The following is a 13038-nucleotide window of genomic DNA, read 5'->3' as shown; positions in this document are numbered from 1 at the left end:
TTGGGAGCTAAGAAGAGAGACCTCAGCTGAAAGTCAGTGGACATGGTCATTTTTATCTGGGAAGACTTCCAGCTGCAATGGCTTTGGGCAGCTCTCAGAGCAGCCCTTGTGGCTGTGAGGATCCACCACTTTCAAGGTATCCTTCCTGTTCTTAGACATGCTACATTATAGAGCTTTCTGTCATTAAAGCATCTAACTGACCAAGAATGTGATTGTGGGATTCTGTCTTGATCTCAGCAAAGGGAAAAAGGATTCTTAAAATACTATAACTCTTCATGGTGATACAGTGAACACAGATGTCCCTCCTTCACAATGTACAGCTATTTCACAACACAGTAACTACCTGAAACTCCATTGAGTAAATTTTCAAGAATTGAGTCTTGAAACAAGTAAGTGGGTTAAATATGTCTGAAGCCAAATTTGTATGCCCTGTAAACCAACACTATCTAGTTTAGTGGAAAGGAGTCTAACTCTTTGTCAGCAATAAATATGGACTGTAACTAAGCCCATCAGGACACAGCCTTTGAAGACAAAATGCTGGACCACAATCATAAAAGCATAGGCAAGATACCTGTGGTCTGTCAAAAATCTCCCTCGTATATGCCATTTTACTGGAAGTGATGAAAACTGCTCAGAGTGCTAGCAGCAGTTCATTGAGATACAGCAAAGGACCACCCTCAGTATCTTACACACTTAGCATGCCTATCCCAGAGCCACCATTGTTCATTAGGGAAGAATGTCCATGGCACCCCAACACCTGAAGTCACAAGGACTGCTAAGCCAAGAACATTTGGAAAATGTGAGGTCAAAATCTGCATTCCCAGTTTTAATGCTGATACGTGAGAGATGCTAACAGATCCCTTGTCCAATTTTCTTCTCCATCAAGGGCAGAAAGCAGAGGAAGGAGCTCTGCATGTTCACCCTACAATAAAAAGCTGTGGCAGCTCTTCCAGCTACAATTTCTCCCTAATCTCTGGGTTGCCCATATAATTAGCCTGGTGTATTTTTCTCTAAATGCAGGCACAACTTTTTTTTTCTTCATTTCCTCCTAGCAACTTTTCCAATTATTCCATTTACAGTGATGACCATTTCAAAATATGTGAATTGTCATAATTGTTTTACATACCAGAAGCCACATTCCATTTAGCCAACACACATAAGTTTCGGAACTAAATCTTTTATGCTGAAGCCAACCACTATTTTTCTACGGACTTTAGTATTTTTTCCACTTAGTGACTGGAAAGCAGCTTTTAAAGGAGATGTTTCACTTATACCGGTATACAACGGGTTTGTGGAAAGGTACAACCAAGCACTCTTCTTTGATTATTACTGCCTTATTCCAGAAACCAAGGTCCAAGTGATTTTAGCAGAAGATGGCAGTGGGACGACCCTGATGCAGTGTTTTTTCTGTTCAGCCAGAGACTGCTCAAGGCCAGGCCTGTGCTGCCCAGTTTCACCAGCCCAACACCAAAATACATGCCAGCTGTTTCCCACCGTGCAGGGTGTTCTACAGAAACATGCAGGGCTTCCCCAACCACCTCTGCTGCTGACTTGACTGCTCCTAAAGGGGAAAAAGATTTATATAAAATGAAAGAGGAATAGGAAAAGGGTGGTAGAAAGTAAAAACCAAATAGGTATCTGAAAAAATAAGAAAATGCACTATGGAGAAGAAGGAACAGGAGAAATAACTATGGTCTAGTTCGCTCCCTGAACTTCGTCTCTACTTTTCGTAAAAGAGGGAGCGGTTTAACAATAAAACTTACTTCTCTCAGCTGCGCACTTCCTGATGAGTCATACACCTTACATAGCAGGCATTGGTGGTGACAAATGCCATCACCAGCACCTGCAAGGTCCTTCTAGGACCTGACTGAGTGAATAGTAATATAGACTGTCAGTAATCACCAAATACCAGAATCTCCAGCATTAAACAGAACATCCCGAGCAAACATCCCCAGCAGGATCAAAAGACAACATACTTGGAAAGATCTGGGAAGAACATCCACTGTAACTTCCATTTTTATGCAGGGGCACCATTACACAAGGACCACCACTCATGAACATCAGGAGACTGATGTTCATGAAAGATTCCTCAGAATCTTTCAGCAAAATGTTTTCCTTTATTTCCTAATAAGCATGAGCATCCTGGGTATCACAGCCTTGACACAATCAGGCTCCAAGTGTTACAACAGGATCAACACCAGCTATTCCTATCTTTCAAACAAAATTTTGAAATTTGTCCATGATCTAAGCACTGATATAGGAGAGGAGCTTTTGGAAAATGCTGGAAAGCTTACGTGAATTTCTTAAAAATGTACAATATGCATTTCCGTCACGATATTAGAAGTTAGTTCACTAAGACACTGAGGATTCCTTTCAGTGCTAGAACATTACTTTTCTTCATGATCTTGGCTGTTTGGAGCCATTCTCTCTCCAACGGAACAGAAGCAGAATTTCCCACTGGGTCAGAGAGATGGTGGCAAGGTAGCTACAGAGATCTGGCTCTCATAGCCCAAGCAATAATTTAACTAAACTTTTTTAAAATAGCAAGTTTTGTCTGCTTGGGGTACTAGTCTTAAACTAAACCCGAAGTTAGGGGGAAGACAAGAGTTTTTCATTGCATCCATGGGCAGTGCTTTGCCCAGAAGAAAACTTGCCTAGCATGAGACTCCCAAGCAAGATTTTAAAATAATGTATTTAACTCCACAGTATTTACAGAGTTCTAAACCAGCAAATAATGGCGCAATAAAATAATCTGATAATCTGTGTACACTGCCACCGCAAGAGGCAATGTCACTTCCAAACAGTTGTCGTATGACCAAAAATAGTATATTCTTTATCAGGCATGTGATTAAAAAAGGATATTTAAGCACACAGGAGCAGTCAGGTCAGATCAAAGGTTGAATTCAGACAGTGGCAACAGCAGTATTTTATGAGAAACTGTAATGGGGAAATGCCCTCACAAAATAATGTAAAGACAACATTATGCATCCTGAAATACTTCTACCTGCTAAACAACCAGTTTCTTCATGAGTCTGAAAGGAATGCTGCACACTCTCATCAGCAGTTCCACTTAGCACATCATCAGAGCTTCTGCTTTTACCTAGGAAAGGTAGCCACAGGATTGGCTGGGTTTGGGCCGAATGCCCATGAGCATGGAAGATGCCATGCACACATGGAACAAGATGGATCCTTGTAGACAGCTGGGACTGGAGCTGAGGTGCAACAGGAAAGCTCACAGCTCCAGAGATACTGTCCAGCAGAGCAAGTGTCTTTGTGAAAGTCAAGTTAGACAAGAGCATCTAGACATCCATGTGGTGGACAAAACAGCTTGGAGTTTTCTGCTTGGCTGTCAGGCCAAGGCAGGTGAGAAAACAAGAAGGTATTGAAATGTAAGGTGTCTACATCATTTCCTGCTAATAACTAACGTTTCTTTTGCTTGTGACCTGCAAAGACATGAAAAAAAGAGTTGGACGGCCAGCTTCTCCAGGAAGAACAAAAAGGAAGAAAAGCCACAGCTTTCAGCCACTTGGAGATCATGTATTTTGGCAACAACAAAATTCCCATTAATGTTTACAAAGGACCTGCATTCAGAAAAATCACATCAGGGGACCTAGAGGGTAAATTCCCAATTAAAGCTAAAAGGAAAACTACATAAGGAAAAAGACAGACTTCGTAAACATTTGTTAATAAACCCACTATCTGAATGGCAAAGTGCAACAACTTTGGCATCCGACTTTTGTTTACACTTAGGGGATTTTACTGCTATCTTAAGTAGCTCTTAATGGCTCTAAATAAATTAAAACAAACAAACAAACAAAACTGAAACCCAGGAAATTATTACTCAAAAGATAAGACTCCACTTTTTTCAAAAATTAACTTGGCCCACTGTTTCTTCCCCTTAAAACATTAATTGGCACCCCCTGGGATTGCTCTTTCCAGGTGTATTTATACTACTGATGGCTCAAGACATATAGAGCAGACATTTGGCCTTAATAACACTCTTGACTGACCTCAAGTTTTATGTCCATGGGTAACTGAGACCATCAGATATCAAAATCAACACAGTCAATCTGATGAGCTCACAATCTGGATGATGTCCAATTCATTTTTTACTGCATTTGCAGACTTCATATACTGAAATTACCAACAAATTCAAAAAATTCTATTTAAAAGTTATTATCAGATGTTGAATAGTCTGAAATTTTACTGGACTATTTGAAGAACAGCTCCTTTCATAAACTTGCAATCAAGATGGTCTGGACTTTTGCAGTTTAATCCCATGATACCAACACTAAACTGCCTTGCCTCTAATATTTCAACAGCTCTTCTCAGTCCTTGGTTACCCCAGTCAAGGAGAAAAACTGCCTCACATCCTTAGCATGAATAAAGTATTCTTCGCTGCTAGTACAAGTGTAAAGCTGCATAGTAATAGTGTAAGACCAGTATGCTTTCTGCACTGTTTTACTGTAGTTATACACAGGTCTTACCACCTCAGAATCACCTTTGTGACATGGCAGAAAACCAACTTTGAATATCCCCAAAAAGGAATTGTTCCCTATTTTACATCAGAGGAACTGAGGCACAAAGACATTTTCAGAGATGACACAGGTCCTTGGTTTCCATTGAAATGATGGGACTCAGGCACCTGACTGATGCCCAGCTTCTAAAAAGTGGCTATGGCTGCCTTCAGCTTGAAGACAGACTCCCTATATCCTCAAAGACATCATTCCCCTGCATGCCAAGCACTGCATAAACCACTGCCTGTGCTCTCCAAGGTCCCAGCTCCCCTGGCATGAAGTAAATCGCTGACTTGTATCTATCCCTCTTCTTCCCCACTCTGAATAGCAGCTCTTCCCACAAGAGGTCAAGGACTGCTCAGCAGATGTAAGCTCTGCCCTTCATTTCATGCCATGTCCACGCTGTGGGACTTGGGTCCCTTCTCTAGGCAAACTGAGGTCAAGTTGCTTTTGGAGTCCTTCCACCTTGCTCCTAGAATGTAAATAAAATTCACAGCAGAAAGTATTTGTGTCCTCACAAAAGTCAACAAGACTTGCAATTGACAGTTTGCAACAGAGCACATAGTACAAGGCACGCCATGAAGGGCAGTATCAGGTACTCTTGCTACTTTGGCTCTGAATGTAATCACACTATTTGCAAACCTTGCACAGGAGCTGATATAATTTTCCCCTTCTATTAGCCCGGGTGCAGCCACAGCCTTGCTGTTTCCTGTTCTGTTGACAGCTTGCAACACGTTAATCTGGGTGTCCCTGCAGAGCACTCCACGGGGCTGCACCAGCCTTCCCCAAACAATCCAGGAAGGCCCAGGAGATGTGATGCTGTGATACACACAGGAACAGCACAGCTTGTAGTAGCAGCACGCTGGGACGTTTTGGTCAGTGATGGGGCAGCACAGCAGAAGACAAAACCCTACTAACTCCAACCCAGGGTAAGGGTCAAGAGGGCTGACAAAACTGTTGGCAAGAAGAAATTTACTGGGTAGCACTACACAGGTAATGTGGTTACACAAACATCTCACATGTTGATACAGCCTAAGCCAATGAAAAATTCATGTTATATTTCAGACAATGCTAATTTACAGTTAAAAATAATGTTTTAATCTCTGCTCTTTTCCCTTAAAAGAAAAAGCACCTAAATTCTTAACAAAGCTTTCCAAAAAGCATTTTGGAACATCCATGTTCCTGAATGCCATATTCACTTCTGAAAACGATGGCAAGCTCCTAAATTACTCCTTGCTCCACTCCTGCAAATTTATTATTCTCAAAAGTATGTGGTGTTTCACAAAGTAGAAGAGAAATCTTCACTCTCAAGAGGTTAAAAAATCCCAGAAGCAACATGATGACAGATGTGCTCTTACTCTAGGGACAGAGTAAACAAAAGGCCAATGCCTATGTTTCAGTGCTAAGCTAAATATATCAGTGTCTTCTTTATTCATCTTCAGGATGACATATTGGCATCCACCATATTTTTAATTTTTTCTTCCTCAAGTCCACACAGAGAGAAAACACCTGAACTCTGAAAGGACATCTGCTGTTATTCCTCATAGACTCCATAATTTTATTTTCAAACAGCCAAAACCCTGTGATACTCCAAAACATCAGTCTTCGGGTCAGAAAGGCCTGCAGGATGAAAGAAAGGCAAAGTGGGATCCTCTAATCTCCGCCATGCACTGGTGGCCCTGTCAGTTTTATGGCCAGTTTGCACAAGAGAACAGGAAAAATCCCTTCTGGAAAATGACATGTGGAGGAGGTAGGCTAAATTTTTGGGCCAACTGAATTCAGCTCAAGTAAAACAGTCTCTCCGTTGAAAAGAACCAATTGACATCTTCCCTCTGAGTCCTTGCTACAGCACAGTGGAAAATACAGGGTGACTGCAGCATCCCTCTCTACATCCTTCATTTGGCATCCAGCAAGAGCTGGGGTGGGAAAGTAATTTACATCAGTTTTTGGCTGCTACACATATATGCCTGGAGGGATATGCTCACAGTCTTGCTCTTGATTTCTGCATGAGGTAAGAGCAACTTAAGTGGATGAGGAGAGCTTGTTCTGTGTTTAGGAAACAGTCCTGTCTAGGACAATGGTGCTTGTGTGAATTATTATAAGGCAAGTGTATTTACAAATCCAAATTAGCTGACCCTCTACCCTTCCACATTTATCTCTACTTTTGACTTGAAAGAAAAGACACCAAAGGATAAATTTCTTCTAGCACTGGCTCCATTTTCTGCCTCTGCCACATAAAAGTTTTGGTAACAAAAGGTTAAAAATAACTTACTGCACAGATGTTTTCTTTCACATACATAAACATTTATCCTCATCTAAGGTCCACTAAGTTGATTTCAGAATTGAGTTTGAATTGTCAGATCCCCTTAAAACCAAAAAAATCCCAGCAGTCCTTCTTTTCTAACTTCAGTTGAGGATAACAAAACCAGCCAGCTTCTGCAGCAGAGCCCAACAGCATCATTAGGGAATAGCCAGTTTCACTTTCATGCTGCTCCTTCTCCTCCTAGTACTACCTGCGAGCATGCTGCTGGCTGCCAAGGGTTAAATCTTGGCTTTTTAGGAAGCAAAACAGGAGGGCATTGAGAGAGAGAGGACTGAGGAGAGCTTGCCCAGGGGAGTAGCTGGCAGGAGGACATCAGGCTGGGGCAGGGAAGTCCAGAGTGCTGCAGCAGCCAGCGGAGCAGCAGAGGAAAAGTTTCTGTGATTTTAGGCAAGCCCTGGTCTGACGTCAGCTCTCCCAGATAATCTCGGTGCAGTCAGCACAGGCCTCCTGCCTCCCCATTGGCGAGCCCCTCGTCAGCAGACATCTGAAGATAATTATTATTGGCCAGACAATTATAACAGGAACGACTGTCACTTCGTGCCGATGCCTGAACCTGGTGCTCTGCAGTATGATGGAGAAGGACTCCAGCAGTCACCATTCTATTCAGGCATTTGCCTTTCCTGAGCACCGGCCAGGTTTTGCTGCCTCACTGGCTGCAGCTGCGAATAGGCATCTCAATGCTACAATACTTTTTGCTGCATGTCTGACAAAACCATGAATTTTCTCCAAAAATGTTAATATACTTACCCATAAGAAATAAAGGACTAGAAATGCATTAATTCTCATGCAGCAGTTTAAAGAAGAAAAAATCCTCTGCAGACTATTTACTTCATACCACTTCCCTCTTTGAAGAAGTTTGGGAAGAAGTGCTGAATTTCATTTGAGAAATCATTTAAAGCAATTATTTTAATAAACATCTGACTTACTCCTGAACATACTGAAATCACACCTCATGGTTTGAGTACAACATGACAGTATCTTGAAGTAATACTGTATTTTATAGTCAAACCTACTCCATGGCACTATATGTAAACATGTATCAACAACAGCTTTCCCACAACATCAAGTGTAAGGAGTTTCATGACAGTAAATGGACCTGCTGTTCTTTCACCTCCTGAAATCCTGTCATTGTTAGTTTAGTGAAGGCAACTAATTGGCAGCTCTTACCATCAGAGACCAGCAGGCTGCAGGTCCATCTTGTCAGCCTCCAATCTTGATCTGCCACTCCTGCCTCCCTGCATGAGAACCAGGCAGTCTGGGGACTATACCGTAAAGGTGTGCATAAATACAAAGCCAGGCATTCAGGGAGGCATGAAAACCAAATCTTGTAAGTATCAGGCAACAGAGTATTCATTTCTCCTCCAAAACAGCACCTTCTTTACAGCACTATTAATCCAGTCCCAAGCTTTAAAAAGGTCTCATTGCCATGCATGTTGCAGGATGGGGTCCTCCATACAGTGAAGCAGGAACATCCGGAATGAAGCAAGAAGGACCTCATTCAATGCCATTAGACCAATATGCCCTCAGATGGGATTTTCAGAGGCAAATGGCAGTAAGGAAACAAGCCCTAGGATGGGGAAGACTGGGTGCTAGCTACTGGTGAGGAGAGAGCATTCACTTGCCCCAGGGAGTGATGGAGCTTGGAGCAGGCTCAAAGGACCAAGACAAAGAGGGGCAAGTCTTGGCAGAACAGAACCAGACCTTGCTCCATGATCCTTCCCGACCAACCATACCAGTACCTAGGGCTATATGCTACTGCCCTAGGCTTTCCATTCAAGCTTTTCCAGCTTTAGGCTTACATGGTTTTAATTAAAAGGGCTTGACGGTGTTTTAACCAGATCAGGAACTCAGAGGATATGTAAAAGGATTCACAACCATCCTCAAACTAGGCCACATCTTCATATGCAACCTAGTCAGACATCTCAAAATCCAAAAGTCAGGGTCAACACCTTAGAGCCCATTCATGTCCCCTAATACCCTACAGCCCTATTTTTTTTTTGTGTGTGTGTGTATGTTGTAAGGTAAGAAGACATAGTTCTGAGATGAGGTAAAATAGCAAATGCCACACCAACAAAATTTGTTTACCTTAACATTAGACATGGTAATAGTATTGCAGCCTAATTTAAATAATAATTGCAGTATAAAATCCTGACACAGTCTTTCCTTAAGCAAGCTCCCCTAATCTGTCTTCTTGCTCTAAGAGCAAAGGAATATGTTTATCCCTAAGTACTACCTGACGACCTCATCTTGGATGGCTCTTATGTTAAGGATGTGTACATTAAGGCTACATACTAAGTGCAGGAGCCATGTACTGCCATTGATGTCTGCATACACAATCCTATTGAATCATCCTGATAGGAAGTAAAAAAAGCTGCTATATTTTACCAGTTCAGCTCCCTGCAAAACTCGTGTTTGAATAGGACCTGTTTCATTAAGCAAGAGCATTTCTTCAAGATAAAAATGCACAATTTAACTTGAAACTGGGAAGAGTCTTCAGCAGCATTTTCAGGAAAAGCCTGCCACAATAGAGACCTCAGAGGCCACAGCTCTATTTCATTTCCAGAGACATTCCCAGGACACAGGAAGATCATTCTCCTTCATTTTCACAAGAATCAAAGATATTAATTCATCAGTTCTCTCAGAGAAGGTGAAACTAGACTGAAAAGCATGTGGACACGTATGATCATGTCTCTTTAGCTGCACAGCAGCAGCCTAACACTGACGGTCTCCTCCTCTGAACCTGGAAAGTGGGAGCCCAGTGTTACAGAAACCCAGCTGACTACCTCTGCAGCACATGAAACTGCCAGGGAGATTTTAGTAACACTGCTTAGTATATATGTAGTACCTGACATCTTCAAGGCACTCGGCAAACATTACCCAAGTCATTAAAGCACCTCATAAGGTCATTTCGGCATTATTATCCCCCATTCCTCTGGCCTTTCTTTGCTCGGGAAACTGAGGTCTAGGACAGGTTATGTAATGTTCCCAAGGTCACATCATGAAGCACACGAGAGTCAAGGACAAGATGCAGGAGTGCTAGTTCTTTAAAATGCATGTTCTTTAAAATAAACTGTATCTCTCCTGGGTTATTTTACTATTATATATACTCAGGTATCACCCCCTCCATCCTCTTTCACCAGCATGTCCTATTCTGATGCCAGTTTTCTTCTGGAACATAGACAGAATGGGAAGCATCCATTACTCCCAAGCTCAATAATATCTATGTGGTCTCCTTTCTCCTGAAACGTGAGTGACACCAGGCACCCTTCAAGAAGTGACGAGTTCACCAGCAGAACAGAGGGAGACATATATGCACTTAAATGGTCATTTTAGTTATATTGCCCTTAATATTCCCCAGAGAAGTCACTAAAGGATTCTAGCAGATCCCTGGCTGAGATCCACCTAGGATCCTGCTCTACAAATGTAGACACCAAAGCATGGGCCCAGAGGCAGTCCTATCCTACCACTGTCACATGAAGATGGCATGGGGAAGGTCCTCACTCAGGAGCTCAAAAGGCCAGACAGCCCTGCCATGGGAGGGCATGCAAGCAATGTGAAAGTTGGGGGCTAGCTGGGGAGAGAGACCACAGGAATAGCAGAAAGGGCACTAGGAGAGGGTGGTCAGGGACAATGCATCAGCAAGGCACAGGTGAGCAGGGCCAGACTGTGAACACAAAGCCCATGCAGGTGGACAAAGCCAGGACAAGGACTGGGCAAGTATCATCGAGAGAGGGATCGAGGCCCCGAGGACAGCTCAAAGGGCCCCGCGGAGGGGGAAAAAGCATCCTGGGGCGTTCTCTCCATCCTCGTCTCCCTGCTACCGGCCAAGGCCCAGGGATGGCCCCGGGGCAGTGCCTGGCAGAGAGCAGCCTCCCGGCACAGCCACTCCCCTTCGGCGGGCCAGGCTATGGGCTTGCGTATATCCCTTTGCGGGGTCGTCCGGCTCTGGCTCGCCGCGACCCGGGCAGCCCCGATGGGTCCATGCGAAGCCCCGGTCCCGCCGCAGCTCGGCTCTCCCCGGCTCCCCGGCCGCACGCGTACGCCGGGAAAGTTAATAACCGCATGGCTGCAAATGAAGTTTAACACAAGCTGGGGGAGGGGAAGTCAAAGGGGCTCCGCGGGGAGCGCGGGCGAACGCGCGACTCGTTTGAACGAGGCTGCAGCGCAGGGAGCGGTAGGGTCGGGCAAGGATGGAGGCGAAGGAGGCCGAAGGCAGAGCCGGAGCACGTGTGCGGCTCTGCGCCGCCGGGCCAGCCGGAGGGCCGGGGCGCGGCGGGAGGGGACGGCGGTGGGGCTCAGGCCCCGCGCCGCGCCGCCGGCGGGATGCCCCGGCCTTGTGTAACCCGGCCGGGTAGAACCCGCCCGGGCGCGCAGGTAGCGCCGGCGGCAGCGCCCGTGTGCCCGTACGCGGCGGCGCAGAGACGAGCCGAGCCGAGCCGCACCGCGCCGGCCGGGCGCAACCCGCGCACCCGGATGGGCTCAGCGCCTTCCCGATCCGGGCGGGTGGCGGGGCCCGGGGGCGGCACTCACCAGTTTTCCTGCATCCACTGGATGGCTGCATGCTCGTTGAACTGCTTCTCGAATTCGTATTCCTGCAAAGTCAACACTGACATGTTCATTGGCCCGGTGGCTGCGGAGCCGCTCCCCGCGCCGAGATGCTGCCTGCCGCCGCCTCGGGAGCCGGGCCCCTGCGCGCCCGCCGCCGGAGAGCCCTCGCCTCTGGCCTGGCCTGGCCTGGCCTGACCCGCCTCAGCGGTACCCCGGGTTTAACATAGCTCCGCTCCCCTCCGCGCCTCTCCTCCCGGGCCCGCCGGTCTCCTCCTCTTCTGCAGCCGCCGCGCAGCGCCCGGGGGCGGTGCGGTCTTAGTGCCCGCCCGCCGCCGCCGCCGCCGCCCGGGACACCCGTACCCCGCCGCCCCTCGCACAGCCTTGATGATGCTCCTCGGTGGTAGAGCCCGCCGGGGCTGCTCTCCTGGCAGGGAGGACCTCGGCGCACACACACACATACTAGGCTGCCAAAAATAGCTACAAAAATAGGAAGCCCCCCTTCCCTGTGCTGACTCCATGCCGCAGCGCCCTGCGTGCCCTCGCCGGTCAGCAGGGAACTAAAGAAGCACAAGCTGAGATTTAGCCAGAAGGGCAGACAGATACACTCCCCGGGAGAAGCCTACCCCCCATTTCACCCCGCCCCCCAATCTTCCTCTTTTGCATTTAGATCCCAGCACACCTGCTGCGGGTGCCTCGACCCCGCGGGAGTGAGCGCTCTGCCTCCTCTGCCCAGCCGGGTCCAGCCTGCTGCGGGGACAGGGGCTGCAGCTGGGTGTCCGTGCGGGGGACACCGTCCTGCAGCCAGGCTGCCCCGAGCACCCTGCTGTGCACAGACACGCTTGTGGATGTTACAGTGGGCATGGGGCGGAGACCCTAAGTCTAACCATCGCTTGCTACGCTGCTCTCGCAGCTGGGTCACACGGTGTTTATGTAGCCTTAATTTTCCTTCCCATCTCATCTGCCATTTGCTGATGTTTCCAGCTGAGCTCTTCCGACTCCAGCAGCATCCTGGATGTGCACTGCAGTACGAGCCGAGCTAAAAGAGGGGTCCCAGTCCCCACTGAGCTCGCAGTCTTAAGGCAGGAGGAAAACACTGTCGAGGAAGCCAGACTAAGCAAGCAGGTTCATCAAGGTCAGCATGCTCTTGACTCTCCTGGACTTCAGTTCTCATTAACATGGAAGTCTTTAGTATTATTAGACACAAACATTAAGAAAATGAAAAAAAGAGAGAGTATTGAGACCTCAATAGCTAATCAGTCTGATGATCCTGCTTGCATTTGGACTACCATGCTCTTCAGGGTCATGTTTTTCAGCACATTAGCCCAAAGGTCTGAAGACCTACTCACCTACACAGCTTCCTAAAGTTGGTGTCAGAGCCTCTATATTGTTGTGTTTTTTATGGGGCGCCCATCTCATTCAGTAAGTAGATAGTCATTGAGCATTACTTTTTATTCCCTCTATTTAGCATGTCTCCTAAGGCTGTGCAGAAAGTGTAGCAGGTAAATGATACATTTTCTACCATATTTTATTCTACCACATTTTTATTCTACCATTTCTAACATATTTTCATATGTTTATGCCATTTCTGTTTACCCAAGACCCATTGGTTGAATAATGCAAGCAGCTTCATTCAGGATTTACAGATAACTC

General features: G+C 46.1%; 1 protein-coding gene across 1 annotated transcript in view; it reads right to left on the bottom strand.

Moving 5' to 3' along the window:
* Positions 1–11459, bottom strand: part of ELOVL6 (ELOVL fatty acid elongase 6) — a 73114-nt gene extending 61655 nt beyond the window's left edge. Inside the window, exon 1 of the mRNA XM_062493761.1 lies at positions 11371–11459. Within this exon, the coding sequence (XP_062349745.1) occupies positions 11371–11459 (89 nt within the window). The remainder of the gene's footprint in view (positions 1–11370) is intronic.
* Positions 11460–13038: the final 1579 nt, after the last annotated feature.

This window comes from Cinclus cinclus, chromosome 5 (genome assembly GCF_963662255.1).
Source record: "Cinclus cinclus chromosome 5, bCinCin1.1, whole genome shotgun sequence".
Classification (NCBI taxonomy): Eukaryota; Metazoa; Chordata; class Aves; order Passeriformes; family Cinclidae; genus Cinclus; species Cinclus cinclus.
This window is presented reverse-complemented; position numbering and strand designations above follow the sequence as displayed.